This window comes from Acartia tonsa, chromosome 8, assembly GCF_053477335.1.
Source record: "Acartia tonsa isolate MP-2025a chromosome 8, ASM5347733v1, whole genome shotgun sequence".
Taxonomy (NCBI): Eukaryota; Metazoa; Arthropoda; class Copepoda; order Calanoida; family Acartiidae; genus Acartia; species Acartia tonsa.
This window is the reverse complement of record NC_137267.1, coordinates 8,255,467-8,273,589: the sequence shown is the minus strand read 5'-3', so window position 1 is coordinate 8,273,589 and position 18,123 is coordinate 8,255,467. Positions and strand designations below refer to the sequence as shown.

General features: G+C 32.5%; 1 protein-coding gene across 1 annotated transcript in view; it reads left to right on the top strand.

Annotated features, from left to right (window-relative positions):
• LOC145325922 (DNA helicase MCM8-like) overlaps nucleotides 1–18,123 on the top strand; it is a 106,174-nt gene that overhangs the window by 84,429 nt on the left and 3,622 nt on the right. Inside the window, exons 24-28 of the mRNA XM_080168931.1 lie at nucleotides 7,053–7,122; nucleotides 8,325–8,444; nucleotides 14,092–14,161; nucleotides 16,685–16,746; nucleotides 17,295–17,375. Of these exons, the coding sequence (XP_080025057.1) occupies nucleotides 7,053–7,122; nucleotides 8,325–8,444; nucleotides 14,092–14,161; nucleotides 16,685–16,746; nucleotides 17,295–17,375 (403 nt within the window). The remainder of the gene's footprint in view (nucleotides 1–7,052; nucleotides 7,123–8,324; nucleotides 8,445–14,091; nucleotides 14,162–16,684; nucleotides 16,747–17,294; nucleotides 17,376–18,123) is intronic.

Sequence of the window (18,123 nt, the reverse complement as noted above, 5' to 3'; positions counted from 1 at the left end):
CGGACAGTTAGGATTTGTTGGACCAGGATTAGGTTCTATACCAGCCATTAAAAGCAGAATTTTGATTAGTCTAGCAGGACAGAATGTTGAGAAAGGCGAAAAAAAACTTCATAAGGTGTGGATATGAAGGCTTGGTGACGTCTCCTGATATGTTGAGAGAGTGTGGAGTGGACGAAGAACTTTGCAATCTTGTGGGACTGACAGATGCACCACGTGTAGGCTTCTTCTCGGCATCATTCGAATCCGGTGGCTAAGAACCGGTTCTCATCCATACAAAAAATATGTCTAGCATCGTATTATATCCAGTTTTCTGCGAATATAAATATGTACAATCATAAGATTAAAACCAGGTTTTTGAGCCCGTGCCTTTGGCATCTCGGGGCTATAAAAACTTGTTTTTATCTTGGTTTTATATCCGCGGATAGCTGTTTATGATACGATGCGAGAAATAACTATTACCAACTTCAAAGGAAAAATACTTCGGGGTAAAATTTTATAAAACTGAATATGTTTGTACGCCGTGAGAAATTGAAAAGTAAATATTTGGGTTTCATCGTGAGATTTTTTTTTTTTTAGAGAAAAGCTATTCTTATAATATAGTACGTACTATTTAAGAGATAAAATCAACCTTATTCGACGTTCACTCAAAGCCCAAAAATAATGGACTTAAAAGTGTATTAAACTGTATATAAGACATTTGCGAATATATTGATACCATTAATTTGCCTCTTAGATAGAAAAAAGTATGTTTTTTTAATATTTTTCTCTTGCTACAAATCAAATTTCAAATTTGAGTCACCAAAAATGCTAAACTAATTTTTGCTCTAGAAGAATCAATTTTTGGAGTTAGAAAGTGCTTAATACCTCATTTTAATCGCCTGGCATTGCTTTATAATATACAGGTAATGACTTGTTTTTTTATGGAACAGCTGACCAAAAAATCGAGGTTTTGTGATAAACCCACTTTTGTTGTTGCTCCATAAATGATATTTTTTTCCCCAATTTTTTTGGCTGTTAAGATGCTTTATATATTCATATAACATCCACCTAAATTTGACTTTTGATATTTTATTTATAACATCACCAGAGGGAATTGAATTTTGGAAAAAAAATATCAATTTATATTTTACACTGCTATGCATTGTTCTTGTTCTTGTTTCTAAAAAAAAATTATATTATAAAAAAGAAAATTATTTAACGCTTCTATAGGTATGTTTATCATTTTTCTAGGCTAAATATAACTTTAATTACACCATTTTAAAGTTAGACATCTTAACATATTAACACAATTATTGAATCGGTCTGTATTATTAGACTGGCAACCCTTAAAACAGCTGCATTTTATTATCCTATTATATATAGTAATTATTATATGTATAAACACACTTAATTTTTAAACTTTTTATTGATGGAATACATATGTTTCTCTATAAAAATAGATCATCAGTTCCAATTAAGATGTATAAAATAAGAGTTAAAAATATATATATATATATGTCAATGCATTTTGAATCCTTTTAAAAGACTAAATAAGAAAGAAGTGTTAGAAAATTGTGCCCCCTGCGGAGTTTTTAACTGCTTATATCCTCTTAGGGTTGGGGGGGAATTAGCATCTTTATATAAAAAGGGGGAGGTGTTTGAAGAGAATCTTTAAAGAGAAAAAAATAGGTCATATTTCATCATTTGCAGTTTTACAAATTAATACATATTATATAAAGCTTTTTTGTCTGTAGCTTAAGATTTCGGTAAAGTATAAGGCTATTTTACTAATTTCCTTACTCCTTTAATTACAGAGCTCCTAGATGCTTGGAGCGCAGCTGCTAGCAAATAAACAAAGTAAAATGATTCCTGAATAAATGATTTACAATTTTAAAAAGCAAAACATTTTTACAATTAGGATGTGTATATCCACGCCATAGTTAGCTCTTTTTGTTAATTAAGGCGTGTTAGAATTAATCTTAAATGTTGGAAGATGATTTTTGTAGCAGTAAGGTACTTAGCAACTTTATAATCATTACTTTATGTAAAGGGATGTCCCGGTGGGGGAAGGGGGGTTAGGGGGTTAAGGGTTATTAATTAATTTGGGGCAACCCCATAATTTTTAATCTTCCCCTTCCCCCCCCCCCCAAAAAAAAAATATAAAAAGCTTTGACGTCCTTGCCTCTATTATATAAAGATTACCCCACAAAATGAACATGGGGATGCCCAAATTTAGATATTTCAATTCCCCCCCCCTTCCCCCCAAATCAAAAAGCTTGGACGTCCTTGATTAAGTAAGCTCATTTAAAACATACTGAAATCAATTAGTGTACAACAATTATCCTATTTAGTTTTTTAGTAGTGAAGCTACTCTATAATTCAAAATATTTGTCCGTCCATTGTCTGTCCATTCATCTGTATGTCTGTTCATTTGTATGTCTGTCTGTCTGAGACAGAAAGGGGAAAACGTTATTTTCTCGGCTTCTATAAAAGATAGAAGGCTGAAATTTTCATGGATTGAATATTCTCTCTCTCTATCAATACTCCAAATTTTCATCAAGTTTCATTAGGATTTGCTAAAAAACTGTGGTGGGCTATATTGATTCCTACATTTCAAGTTTTCATGATTTTCTCTACTCCTATTCAAGTTAGATGGTTGAAATTCAGGGATTGAATACTTTGATATTTTGCATAATTTTATCAAGTTTTATTGAGATTTACTTATTGGGGTTCTACCTCAAACATAGGAGTCCCAAATGTCGGAGTGGACAAATGCAGGAGTCCCAAACATCGGAGTGGACAAACGTAAGAATGGGACAAACGTCAGAGTGGACAAACATCAAGGTGGACAAACGTTGGAGTGGAAAACATTGGAGTGGACATTGCTTAAATAAAACCTAGGAGTGTCTACTATTTTAATAATATTACAATTTTGAAATTTTTTATACCCTTGTCTACAAAATAATGCAGCCTCTAGCCTATATCCTAACCTAACCTAACTAAGAAAAGTAATGGGACAAAGGTAGGGGGGGCTGTGTTTGTATAAAAAAATTAAAAATTAAAAAAAAGTTTGGGACTCCTGTGTTTGTCCACTCAGATGTTTGTCCCAAAAATCCTGCGTTTGTCCACTCCAACGTTTGTCCCACTCCTGCGTTTGTTCCACTCTGATGTTTGCGACTCAAGCATTTGTCCCTCCAATGTTTTTCCACTCCTACATTTGGCATGGAACCGATTATTGGTTGGGGTGCTAGTTTGATTCCTAGATTTGTAAGTTTTAAGGATTTTCTTTACTCCTATTAAAAAAATTTAAAAGGCTGGTTTTATACCCCCCATAGTATATTACGGGGGGTGATTACCCCCATCCCTAAAAAAAATTATCCTTTTACAAGCACCTCCCACTGGATACTCCTGCACTCCCCCTTGTAGTGACTAGGCCAACTTTATGGTCTCTGGTTTCAGGAAGCCCATACAATTATGAGAAGTTCACATTATAAGAGCACTCCTATAGCATCCTCTCTATTAGCATTACATGTGTAATGCATTATAGACAGACAGATAGATATTGTGAGGGATCCTACACTTTATAACACCTTGTTTTGCATGGTAAAAATTGTTCCAATAGTTCTTGATATTGCTATTTTATTTAAAAATTACAATAACTTGAATATAATGATGTTTAAAAAATGCTGAAATTATAGTTATATTTAGACTAGAAAAATGATTAACATACCTATAGAAGCATTAAATAATTCTCTTTTTAATTATAAAAATATTTTATAGAAACAAGAACGAGAACAATGCATAGCAGTGTAAAATATAAATTGATATTTTTTTCAAAATTCCAAAACTATCCAGGGTCCTATAAGAAGCATCCATAAAACAAAGAACTCAATAGTTACTGTAATGGTCGAAATCTTAAGCTGAAGACAAAAAAGATTACTACTTTATATAATAGGATAATGAAATGCAGCTGTTTTAAGAGTTGCCAGCTTAATAATACAGACCGATTCAATAATTGTGTTAATATGTTATGATGTCTAACTTTAAAATGGTGTAATTATAGTTATATTTAGCCTAGAAAAATGATAAACATACCTATAGAAGCGTTAAATAATTCTCTTTTTTATAATATAAATTTTTTTTAGAAACAAGAACAAGAACAATGCATAGCAGTGTAAAATATAAATTGATTTTTTTTTTCCAAAATTCAATTCCCTCTGGTGATGTTATAAATAAAATATCAAAAGTCAAATTTAGGTGGATGTTATATGAATATATAAAGCTTCTTTACAGCCAAAAAAATTGGGGAAAAAAATATCATTTATGGAGCAACAACAAAAGTGGGTTTATCACAAAACCTCGATTTTTTAGTCAGCTGTTCCATAAAAAAACAAGTCATTACCTGTATATTATAAAGCAATGCCAGGCGATTAAAATGAGGTATTAAGCACTTTCTAACTCCAAAAATTGATTCTTCTAGAGCAAAAATTAGTTTAGCATTTTTGGTGACTCAAATTTGAAATTTGATTTGTAGCAAGAGAAAAATATTAAAAAAACATACTTTTTTCTATCTAAGAGGCAAATTAATGGTATCAATATATTCGCAAATGTCTTATATACAGTTTAATACACTTTTAAGTCCATTATTTTTGGGCTTTGAGTGAACGTCGAATAAGGTTGATTTTATCTCTTAACTTGAAAGTGAAAGAATAGATATGGCATGAGCTATATGTAATTCTGTCCACATAGCGAGTATTTTGTATTGGGTCTTTGAAATCAGCTAATAGCGTCGGAAATATAAACACAGCCGAATCACTACAAAAGAACAGAATGCAATTTGCTAGCAGACGAATAAGGCCAACAAGTTATTTTACAAAACTAGCACTCAGTTTTCAATTTGATCTTATTGTTCACTTTTTAAGCTAAAAATAAGATATAATATTATGTTAAACAAGGATGACAACATCCATAAAAGCGAAGCTATAAAACGATAGTACAAATGGACATTACCACTTGTATAGTGTCAGAACTGAATAATCAGAATATAAATGAATAATGGTCAAAGCAAAATTGCGAGTAAATTTGTTGAAAAACCTCTTGATATGGGATAATATTTATGGACATACTTGCTTTTTTAGGACTTGATTATCGAGTTACTTTGCTTGTAATATTGTAGGAATCAGTATATCAAAAAACAGAACATTCGGATAATTAGATCACATAAAAATTTGTTGTTACAAAAGTAAAAAAGCAACGTACGATTATAGAGTTGCTACGCTTTCTAAATCGTTCATAACAAACTACTACAGGAATCACCATGCAAAGTTTGAAATCGATAGGACAATTCTAACATGCCTAATTTGACGAAAAAAGCTATCCGTCTCGGACGGACGGACTTACCGACCCTAATTATAAAAAAGCTTCGCCTTGATCTGATTTTAAAAATGATCTTCTGCTAGTTGTGCCTTAAACGCTTTGTTGAAGTCTAAAATGCTAAATGAAATTTAATTGATGCTTTTTATTAGACTTAAATATTACATTTGATGCTATAACAATATCCAATTATATAAAGTAGTAAGATTTTTTTTTGTCTATAGCGAAGGATCTCGCTAACCGCTGAACCGATATGGTCCTCCTTTACAGTGAAGCTTCTTATAGGTCATAGGATGGTTCTAAGCTATTTTATCTTTATTAAAACAGTCTTGGTATGATTTTAGGTTATTTTTCTACCAATCCATATCCTTTATAAAATAGAGCCCCTAGATGCTAGGGACGTAGCCTCTAGTCAGTTTTATAAATTATTAGAAAATTTAAAAATTTATTTTGATATCCAGGAGATTAAAATTTAACTTATGTACTTTTAGGAATAGGATAGTATATTATATTTAGTTTTTTTTTAAATGCGGAGGTTTTATGAAGATTTATTTCACCAAAAAGTACTTGTTCATACCAGATTTTGGAAGATAAATGTATCTTTTTCGCCTTATGATGCATTTCAAAATACGTAGGTAGTTTTAAAACCTTTAAAATATTAGGAAGGTTATACTTCTTTTTTGGAAAAAATAGAAATTAGGAGTGATAAGTTTTTTGTTTGTTTATTATTTTAGGTCAGGTTAGAATAAGTTATATTGGGCACTTACCGCGGAGTAATGCATCGCATGGCAATCCGTCAAATTTTTGGACCGGATTCGGATTCTTACAAGAATCCGCTAAAAAAAGGCGGATTCTCGCGGATTCCGGATACTAGCAATATTTTTTAAGGCTTTTTAAATTAAAAATTTAAGTGCTACATATGTCCTAAAAATTAATGTTAAAAGACGCTAATTTTAGCTTACCAATTAAGAATCTGAATCCGCTATTAAAAACGGATTCCGGATACGGATTCGGATTCCAAAATTGACCAAAAATTGGGATTCTAATATATAGGCTCCCCGCCGGGGTTAGTCATAGGAAATAACTAAGACCCTACCCTTATTAAAACTTATTTTACAAATACGGAAGAGGGGGTTCAGTTTTTGAAAGGCACTGTTTATATTCCATATTAATCTTATTCAATACTTGAAGAATTCTATTTCAAGCATGGCATCGAATCCAACAAATGTTTACCAGATTAATTTAACAACATATATGGTATTAATAAGTATAATTAACAAGGATGACAACATCCATGAAAGCGAAGCTCGGAAATGATATGACGGACGAACATTAACTCTTGTAGAGTGTCAGAACTGAACAATCAGAATATAAATGTATAAAAGTCGAAGCAAATTTGTAAATAAATTGATACAGGATAATATTTATGGACATACTTACATTTTTAGGACTTGATTGTAGAGTTGCTTCGCCTATAATATTGTATTTTGTTGTCCCAGGAATCAACATACCAAAAATCAGATCAATCGGATAATTTGATAAAAATTAGTTGTTAAAAAAGTAGAAAATCAACATGTTTAAAATGGACGTACGGACATTCTGGTAATGATCATAAAGATGCTACGCTTTCTAAATCGTACCTAACTACTGCAGGAATCATCATGCAAAGTTTGAAGACTAATCTTGTTTTATTATTGTAGATCACGTGATGCACATGCACTCTAAGAAAGGAAAGAGTAAGAACAACAATAGTGAGAATATTTTCAGAAGGTAATGATTCCTGTGCTAGTCTGTTAGTCTAATGGATATAGAATACGTGGATATGTTAACAAAGGAAAATTTGTTGTCATTCTAGGCCGCTGATTTGGACTGTATCAATTGGTCAGTCCGTTCATCCAGTAGGAGGGGAGGGGTGGGGTGAAAGGGTTAGATAGGGGGTATCGTTAATTTAGCCAGCTGCGAGTATCTCTGTATTAGAGCACATCTGGTGCAACATCCAAGTAATAAAATTTTGATTATTTTTCCTAAATCAATGCATTGATACCAAACTACACCGTTGCCTTTTGATGCATTATATATCCTTATTTCGAATAGGTTTGGCTTAATGAACAAATCCTATATTTTTGCTCTTGGGGTCTCAGGCAAACACCCCTCCCCCTCTCAAAGAGCATTTTATATTTGAATATATTATTACTTGGATCTTTCACTAGATTTTCATGTTGTCTAAGCAGGCAGCGAGCTAAAATAGCGAAAACCTAAATTCACCCCCTTTACCCCATCCCCTATCCTCCTACTGGATGAATGAACTGACCAATAAACGAGTTCCATGTTAACAAGCTAAATTGACGACAATTTTTTCTCTGTCATAATATCCATGTATATTTTACAAATTATCCAGGATAAAAATAAATAGATGAAAGACGAAAATTCAGCGAAAAAAATGTTTTTTATTTTATTTTTGTCTTATTTTTTATTTTATACCTAAACTATTTATAGATAAAAGAGTGAAAGAAAGAATTAGTTAAAACAAAAATATTTTATTTTATCTTTCGGATATTAAAAATTTTCCATCTAAAAATATTATTATCATCAGTAAATTCTCTGTTTCAATACTAGATTTCTTTAAAAATAAATTAATCCTTATTATTTGCAAGATTATTAGTTCTGCAAACAGACGCTATACAAATTTTAAATTATAATTAATTAACGGCTACGTCCCTAGAGGCTTTATGCGAAGGAAGAAGTCGACTCTTACCCAACTTCAATTTCAGTTTTAAACAGAAATTTTCTAAAGGTTTTTTCTAGGGACATTTTCTCTTGGGAGGGTGGTGTTACTCTCCCCAGAAATAAAACTATTAAGAGCGTAGGAGAAGCTTCAAGATAAAGTAGAATCATATCGGTTCACTGGTTAGAAGAATCCTTCGCTACAAATAGGAATATAGACATTGATTTTAACCTTTATTATAATTTAGATCAAGAGAAGAGCTGATGAACCTGGATGGCAACGAGGCAGACTTACCCCTGGAGGCCAGGTTGACCGCCAGACCCGGAGATGGCATTGCAGAGGATCCTGTTCCACCAGCTATACTTAGGTACACCAGCTATACCAATTGCGGATACGGATTGTTGATTTTTATGATTTTAAAGCACTATAAAAAATTTTGTTTTAAATGTGGAGGACAAAAAACTAAAAAAGTATTTTATTGTTTCTAAACCACTAGTAAAATGGTGGGTAGCATCCTAAGGTTTTTTTTGTATTCTATATCACAGAAGCTTTTCATGCTATTTTAGGTTAGATTCAGTAAAGGTTAAAATGGCCGCGGTAGGGGCTAGAATTTTTTTTATTGATAAAAAGACCTTTGAAAATATTGCTAAATATTGAGTCCACAATCTAAAAATCTGCAATCCGCAAAAAAAAGAATCTGCAATTCACGAATTAATGCGCTTTTTTGTGGGGCAGATTTTTGTAAGAATCCGAATCCGGCTCAAAAATTTGGCGGATTTGCGGCCCTAGTTACAGGTGTTCAATGTCTCCTTCCTCCCTGAATAAAACTGAACATTAACCAACAGTTAAACAGACTAAATTGCCCAATTAAAAGTTTTAGTTATATTCATTTTTAATTGAGTTAATTCATTTTATTATGAATAAGGATGACAATATCCATAAAAGCGAAGCTCTGAAACGGTAGGACAAACGAACATAAACACTTGTAGAGTGTCAGAACTGAATAATCAGAATTTAAATGTATAATTTTAAAACAAATTTTTAAGTAAATTTATTAAAAATTGCGTAAATACAGGATAATGTTTAAGGACATACTTTCATTTTTAGGACTTGTCTATATAGATGTTTTGCTTATAATATTGTACTCTGTTGTCCTAGGAATCATTATTCCAAAAATCAGATCAATCTAATAATGTTACCACATTCAAATTTGCTGTTAAAAAAATTTAAAAATCAACATGTTTAAAATAGACGTACGGACTTTCTGGGAACGATTATTGAGTGGCTACGCTTTTTAATCGATAGGACAATTCTAACCTGTTTAAATTAACGAAAAGAGCTAACTGTTCCAGACGGACGGACCGACCCTAATTATAAAAAAAACTTCGCTTTTTAAAAATACACATTTGCTTTGTTGTTTCGCCTTCTGGTTTTTAAGTCACGATGACTACAGTGGTCTCCCAAGATTAAAACCAGTTTTTTTAGCTCGTGCCTTCGGCACCTCGGGGCTAAAAAAATCTAGTTTTAATCTTATAATTTTACATTCTATATCCGCGGAAAGCGGTTTATAATACGATGCAAGAAATAACAATTATTTAATATTCTGTTTTCTGTTATGGATTAATTTTGTAAAATAATATTACCATGGAAAGTAATCAAAATTATATATATTTTGTGCGCCATTTCAGGAGAAAAAATCTCTTCGGTTTTTGATACACTATTCATGATTTTTTTGATACATTATTCATGATTTTTTATGATTATTGATTTTTAAAACTTTATGAAATTTTTTATTTTGGATTTATTTTTTAAGTCTAAATTAATTTGAAAACAAGGATGACATTATCCATAAAAATTTTAACAAATTATACCTAATTAAATTTGTAGGAAAACTGTTAAATACAGGATACTGTTTTAAGGACATACTTACACTTTTAGGACTTGATTATAAAGATCCTTCGTTTACAGTTTTGTATTTTATTGTCTTAGTAATCAGTATTCAAAAAAGTAGTTATATAGGATAAATATGTAATTGTCAAAAAAGTTTAAATCAACTTATTTTAAATGAACGTACGGACATAATGATAACGATTATAGATTTGCAACGCTTTCTAAATCGTACCTAAGTATTTTAGTAATCATCATGCAAAGTTTGAACTCGATAGGACAATTCTAACATGTCTAAATTAACGAAAAGAGCTAACCGTTGCAAACTTACATACGGGCGTATTGGCCCTAATTATAGTAAAGCTTCGCTTTTAACAAGGATGGTTATGATCGATATATACAAATCTTCAAATTGTAATTTAAATCTGAGCTTTCCCTCGTGTAAACCATTCATTCTTTTGGTCGCGCATGTCAGATGTGATGAGAGAAGAAAAAGTAGGAGAAATGTCTTTGCCAAGAAACAGTCGAAAATACCATAATACCATATGCACAATTATCAAGGCAAAGGTGGTGCAATCAAAGTGTTATTTAGTAGGGTTGGGCCGGATACTGTTTTGGACGGATACCGAATATCCGGCTGATTTCTAATGCCGGATATCCGGTTCCGGCCGGATATCTGGCCAACGTTCGATATCCGGCAATTTACCGGATATCCGACCGGATATCCGACCGGATATCCGGCGTCAAAAATCAGCCGGATTTCATGTAACCGGATAGTTTTAATATCCGGTATCCGGCCGGATATCGAAAATGACCGGATATCCGGCCCAACCGTATTATTTAGATATATACCCTAATTTATACCTAACTAGGTAGTTTTGTATTGACTTTTTTTAAAAGCGAAGCTTTTCTATAATTAGGGTCGGTCCGTCCGTACGTCCGTCCGTCCGTACGTCCGTCCGTTCGTCCGTAACGGATAGCTTTTTTCGTTAATTTAGACATGTTAGAATTGTCCTATCGATTTCAAATTTTGCATTGTGATTCCTTTAGTAGTTAGGTACGATTTAGAAAGCGTAGCAACTCTATAATCATTACCAAAATGTCCGTACGTCCATTTTAAACATGTTGATTTTTTTACTTTTTTAAATAGTTTTTTTTCGTTAATTTATGCATGTTAGAATTGTCCTATCGATTTCAAATTTTGCATGGTGATTCCTGTAATAGTTAGGTACGAGTTAGAAAGCGTAGCAACTCTATAATCATTACCAGAATGTCCGTACGTCCATTTTAAACATGTTGATTTTTTTTACATTTTTAACAACAAATTTGTATGTGACCTAATTATCCGATTGGTCTGATTTTTGGTATACTGATTCCTGGGACAACAAAGTACAATATTATAAGCGAAGCAACTCTATAATCAAGTCCTAAAAATGTAAGTATGTCCATAATCATTATCCTGTATCAAGCAGTTTTTCAACAAATTTACTTACAATTTTGCTTTAACTCTTATACATTCGCATTCTGATTATTCAGTTCTGACATTACACAAGTGTTAATGTCCGTTTGTCCTACCGTTTCAGAGCTTCGCTTTTATGGATGTTGTCATCCTTGTTTTTACTTTGGCGAGTAACATTAATTAACTCAAGAAATCTAATTACAGACAGACAGACAGACGGACTCACCTAATCAAAGTAATATAGAGCAGCTATCCTATTGAATTTAAATCTAAAGTCTAATCATAAAAACATTAGAAGACATAAAAGTGAATTAAAAATATAGTGTAAGAGTCCCTTTCGTGGCAACACCTCTTAAGGGGCGTTTCTTCGTATTTTCATAGAAGCTTTTCTCCTATTTCTAGCCCCCGCGGGGGGCTCTAACCCTGCGGGGCCATCACCTAACCTAATATAACCTAACCTAAAATAACCTATCAAAAGCCTTCGTAAAAATACGACGAAACGCCCTTTAAGAGGCGTTTTCACAAAAGGGACTATACCCAAAATATATTTTTAAAGACTTAAGTGTTTAAACGATAGACCTTAATTAGGAATTCATATGACTGCAGTAGAGCAAAATTAATATACAATTATATAATCTTAATAAATGTGGCTATTAATCTTCCAAGGACCTATGAGAAGCTACATTGTAAAGGAGAACCATATCGGTCTAGCGGATAAGGAAATCCTTCGGTACAGACAGACACACACACACCCAGATTTTATACAACACGCTTGGTTTTTTATTAAATGAATAAGTTAGGGTACAATGTTTGGCACTTTCGATATAAGTAAATGATAATAAAAAACCCATAGAATGCGATAATAACTTCAGAAAAATCGAAGAAAATAGTTTTAATACTTAATTAACGTTTTTAAGTTTTTCTTCAAAAAGTTTAGATAAGATGCCTTTAAAAGTCGTCTATGATTTTGTCAGGGATAAAAATGTAACTTTAAAATAAGAATTACAACATATTTTTTCAATTAGTACAAAGTAAAATTTTGAACATTTTATTGATCAGTATATTTTTTAAAATGTGAAGTAGAAACCTGAATATTTTATCATGAAAATTGTGTTATGATTTGATTGTCTGCTAGATTACAAGAAAAAAGATACTGACAGTACTTGTTGGTTCTTTAAAAATAATTAGGTAGATTACTTTCAGAACCCCTCTTTTTGCAACGTTATTTCAATAGAACAGAGCCGTAGTCTTAGTGTACTCAATATCTAGACAGCCAACCATTGTTTTAGAATTGTTAAATTTTTTTAACTTCTGATAAAAACAGAATTAATGGTATTTTTGTAAATATTATACCTCCAAGAAATGGCTATACTTCCCAATCATATGTTGTGTGATATTTAAGAGGAATTATTTTGATATAATGTCATTAAAATATTCGTTAAAAAAAGTGCTATTCTAGCTTATACTTTACATTTTAATGTGTATGATAATTCAAATAAAAGATAATGAAGATTTATATTATATTTAATTGTTATTATAATTATAAAGAAAAACCTGGAAACAGTAAAAAACTGACTTTATTTTATTGACGTAGGGAAAATTTTGTCAAATATTTGAATAAAAAAACACTATAAAACAAAATAAATTATTTTTAATATAGTCACAAAAAGGCTTAATGAGTTTAGGACATATTTCATTCACTAATCATGTCATTTAAACTCTATTACACAGAATACATTGTAAAAAGATGTTCTCGTTTTAATTTTAAGTAATTTGAAATGCATTTTAATACCTTTTAATGATTTATTTTTTGAAACATCTTTTTATAAAATGTTATTGATTTTTGAAGTTATATGTTAAAATGTTTTTAAATTTTGTTAACATTTTGTTTTAAATGTAGAAAATTGGTAATTCTAAACATTCAAAAAATGATTTTATTAAATTTTCATCACTTAAATTGCATGTTTGATGAAATTTTCAACTGATAATTCAAGAAAAATCGTTTAAGTTTTATTATATTTTACTTTGAAATGTTAAAAAAATATAATTATTGTCAAAAATGTGGAAGTTATACTTTCCTCAAAAAAAGACCTAAAACATGCAAATTAACACGTGTAATGAGATTTTTTTTCTTTCAGGTTTAATTTTAAGTAATTATTGATATTTTTTGTAAAAAGGATTTTATATAAAAAGTTTTAAAACTTTAGTTATGTAGTGGTTCTAGAAAAGGTTGCGAATTTATGCAATTTTCTTGCAAAAAAAATTTTCTAGGATTTTAAAAATAGCAAAGGGTGTTATTAGACGTACTTACAGATACAATTGCAAAGTCATTTTGGCCAAACACTAAAATAAAGTTTTGACATCTGAGGGTCCAACCGTGACAAGAATTTCAAAACACGTTTTGCTATTAGAGTAAAATACTAGAGGGAGAAAGGAAGAAAGGGTTAAATAACTATATAATATCTCCCCGTCGCAACCGTCTTGTGCAACCATTCTATTGGGTCATTGATAATCAAACAATGGTTTCGCTTATATTAACACAGCCAAGTAGCAGAAAACAATTTAGAAGCAGACGAAAAGGGTCTTTGAAAAATGAATGGAGGTAGTTGTCTGTATATACATCTATACTATAGATCTGTTGTTTTTTTGATAATTCTTTTTTATTTAGGAAATATATTGCTTACGCCCGCAAGACATGTTTCCCAAAGCTGAACAAAGAAGCAAGAGACGTTATAAAGGTAATTTTTAAAGCAAAGCTTTTCCACATTTAGTACTAGCGGCTTCGCCTCTAGCCTCTAGAGGCTTTGCCCCAAGAGGTATAATTACATATTATATTACCTACCCAGCTGAGAATAAAAATGCAAGTGTATTCGTAATTTTTTTTAAAAATATAATTTGGGAGGGGGGGTTGTTCCACCCCCAAGAAAATAGCCAAAAACCACCACAGGACCAGAAGGTAGGAACCGATCGGTTCAGTGGTTACCGAGATCTTAAGGGACAGACGGACGGACAGACAGACATCAAGCCACTTTGTATTATAGACTAGCGGCTTCGCCCCTAGCCTCTAGGGGCTTTGCCCCAAGAGATGGTAAAAAAAGTGTAAGGTGAAATTTGTAAAAAAAAAAAAATAATAAGAAGGACCAAGGAAATCTTCTACAAAGGAAATAATCCACAAAGGAAATCTTCTACAAAGGAAATCTAAAGGACCAAGGATATTTCTTACAAAAAAAAAAGTGGGGGGGATTTTTTTTGTTTTTGGGGGGTTGGGGGTGTCCCACCCCCCAAGAAAATAGCTTAAAACCACCACAGGACCAATAGGTATATACCCTGAAGAGTAGAATCCAATTGGTTCAGTGGTTACCGAGATCTTAAGGGACAGACAGACGGACATACATCAAGCTACTTTGTATTATAGTTAGCCAGATTTTTCCTCAACTGTTTTTCTATTGATTTGTATATAGAGTATGCATCTAGATATTCTATATCTTTTACCGAAAGGTTAATTTTTAAATTTTCATTATTTTTTAGACCAAAATAGAATATTATAAAACTTCTTATTTCTTTCTAACTATTTTTAAAAGCTTTTCTATAATTAGGGTAGGTCCATACTTACGTAACGAGTAGACGAGTAGCTTTATTTTGTTAATTCAGGCATGTTAGAATTGTCCTATCGATTTCAAACTTTGCATGATGATTCCTGTAGTTTTAGGTACGATATAGAAAACGTAGCAGCTCTATAATCGTTACAAAAATGTCCGTGCGTTTATTTTAAACAAGTTGATTATCAGCTTTTTCAATACCAATTTTTTATGTGATATAATCATCCGATTGATTTGATTTTTAAATTACTGATTGCAATTACAATAAATTATAATATTTTAAGCGAAGCATATTTGAATCAAGTCCTAAAAATGTCCGTATGTCCTTAAACATAATTCTGTATTTAAGAAGTGTTGCATCAAATTTACGTATATTTTGTTAAAACTTAAATATTCTTATTTTGTATATTTAGTTCTGACACCCTACCAGAGTTCGTCTGTCGTACCGTTTTAGAGCTTCGCTTTTATGGATGTTCTCATCCTTGTTTTAACTAAAAATAAAGATGATTTTCTCTTTTTTTGTTGATTAATTTTTGTTTTTAACATCAGATTTCTTTTTTAAAAATTAATCAGTTAGGGTGAAAAAATATTTAAATATACTGATAAAAAACATGCTTAAAATAGATTTGACTTTTTATGGTTTTATATTTATTATTCAGGTAAAAAATATTTAGATATACTAAAAAAACAAGCTTAAAATAGTCTTGATTTTCTATGATTTTATATTTATTATTGGTTTAATTTTTTCTATCCTTATACTAAAATAACAGGATGTCTATGCGTTTGTTTGTACGAAGGATTTTGCTAACCGCTGAACCGATTGGGTTCTTCTTAAAAGAGGGTAGCTTTTCATAGGTCCCGGGAAGGTTCATAACTATTTTGGGGGAGGGTACCACCACCGTCCTAAGAGAAATAATAATAAATTGAAATTTTTATTTTAAGTATAGAGACTCCTACGTAACATTGCGAGGTATCGTATAAAGAGACTCTTACGCAACTAGAGGCTTCTAGGGGCGTAGCCGCTAGTATTGCATAAAAAGGTTGGTATATATTTAATGGAGGGAGGGGAATTAAACTGTAAATTTTCTGGTAGGTACTTAATGTTTTACAATCACTTTTTAACAAAGATTCCTATGACATTGCATTCAAAGAACATAAAACCTTTTTTTTTCAAAGTTTTTCGTAAATTTATCTGAGATTTTGCATATTTTCACCTTTTTTCCTTTGTTATGAGAACTGAATATCTGCTCTATAACTTACTTTGTCCGTTTGTCCTTTCCATTGTTTGTTTGTGCTTCGCTACTGATGTATGTTGTCATCCTTGTTTAGTAGTTATTGTCTTGAAAACTGTTAAACTACAAGCTTTTCATTTTTAAAAGCGAAGCTTTTCTATAATTAGGGTCGGTCCGTACGTCCGTCCGTCCGTCTGTCCGTACGTCTGAGACAGATAGCTTTTTTCGTTAATTTAGGCATGTTAGAATTGTCCTATCGATTTCAAACTTTGCATGGTGATTCCTGTAGTAGTTAGGTATGATTTAGAAAGCGCAGCAACTCTATAACCATTACCAGAATGTCCGTACGTCCAATTTAAACATGTTGATTTTTTACTTTTAAAAAAAAAAAATTTATGTGATCTAATTATCCGAATTTTGTTTTTGCCAGGAATTTTATTTGGATCTGCGAAGGAATCACCAATCTCATGATGGAACACCTATTACAACAAGGTAATGAAAACAGGGGCGTGCATAGGAATTTGCCCCCCTTGAAAGCCTCCCCCCTAAACCAAAATTAAATTGAGTAGGTGGGGGGGGGGGGGTGTGAAAGTGGTGTAAAACAGACAACAAAAAGGGTTTAGAATCAAGTCCCCCCCCCAAAAAAAAAAGCTTTAGACGGACAATTGTATGTATGGAGCCATGATTCTCTGAAGTTAGGCTTCAGATGGGGAAGTGAAAATCCTTTGACCAATCTTAGATTATTAGGCTTCGCGCACAGTTGAATGTATTCTATGTTACATTACAAGCTCAATTCTCGTGGTAGCTTCTCAATTGGCATTCACTTACGGGGAACATGGACGAGGGAAAGTATGGTTAAAGTTGCTTGATAGATAGAATCATAACATCCTACAAATCTTCCTTCTTACTCGGTTTCTCCCAACAAAAAAAGGTTGTTGCTCTAACCACTACACTATGGGACACCCTAGTGATAATTCAAATTAAAGAATAGCTGAAAGAAAACATAGTAAAAAGATTATGTAAGTAGATTTATATTTTAGACAGTTGGAGAGTATGAAAAGATTGACAGAGGCCAGAGCCAAGCTAGAGCTCAGAGAGGAAGCTACAGAACAGGATGCCAGGTAATCATATACCTATGAAAAGGTTGACTGAGGCCAGAGCCAAGCTGGAGCTCAGAGAGGAAGCTACATAACAGGATGCCAGGTAATCATATACCTATGAAAAGGTTGACAGAGGCCAGTGCCAAGCTGGAGCTTAGAGAGGAAGCTACAGAACAGGATGCCAGGTATTCATATATTTATGAAAAGGTTGACAGAGGCCAGGGCCAAGCTGGAGCTCAGAGAGGAAGCTACAGAACAGGATGCCAGGTAATTATATACCTATGAAAAGGTTGACAGAGGCCAGGGCCAAGCTGGAGCTTAGAGAGGAAGCTACAGAACAGGATGCCAGGTAATTATATACTTATGAAAAGGTTGACAGAAGCCAGAGCTAAGCTAGAGCTCAGAGAGGAAGCTACAGAACAGGATGCCAGGTAATTATATACTTATGAAAAGGTTGACAGAGGCCAGAGCTAAGCTGGAGCTCAGAGAGGAAGCTACAGAACAGGATGCCAGGTAATTATATACTTATGAAAAGGTTGACAGATGCCAGAGCTAAGCTGGAGCTCAGAGAGAAAGCTACAGAACAGGATGTCAGGTAATTATATACCTATGAAAAGGTTGACAGAGGCCAGGGCCAAGCTGGAGCTTAGAGAGGAAGCTACAGAACAGGATGCCATGTAATCATATACCTATGAAAAGGTTGACAGAGGCCAGAGTCAAGCTGGAGCTCATAGTGGAAGCTACAGAACAGGATGCCAGGTAATCATGA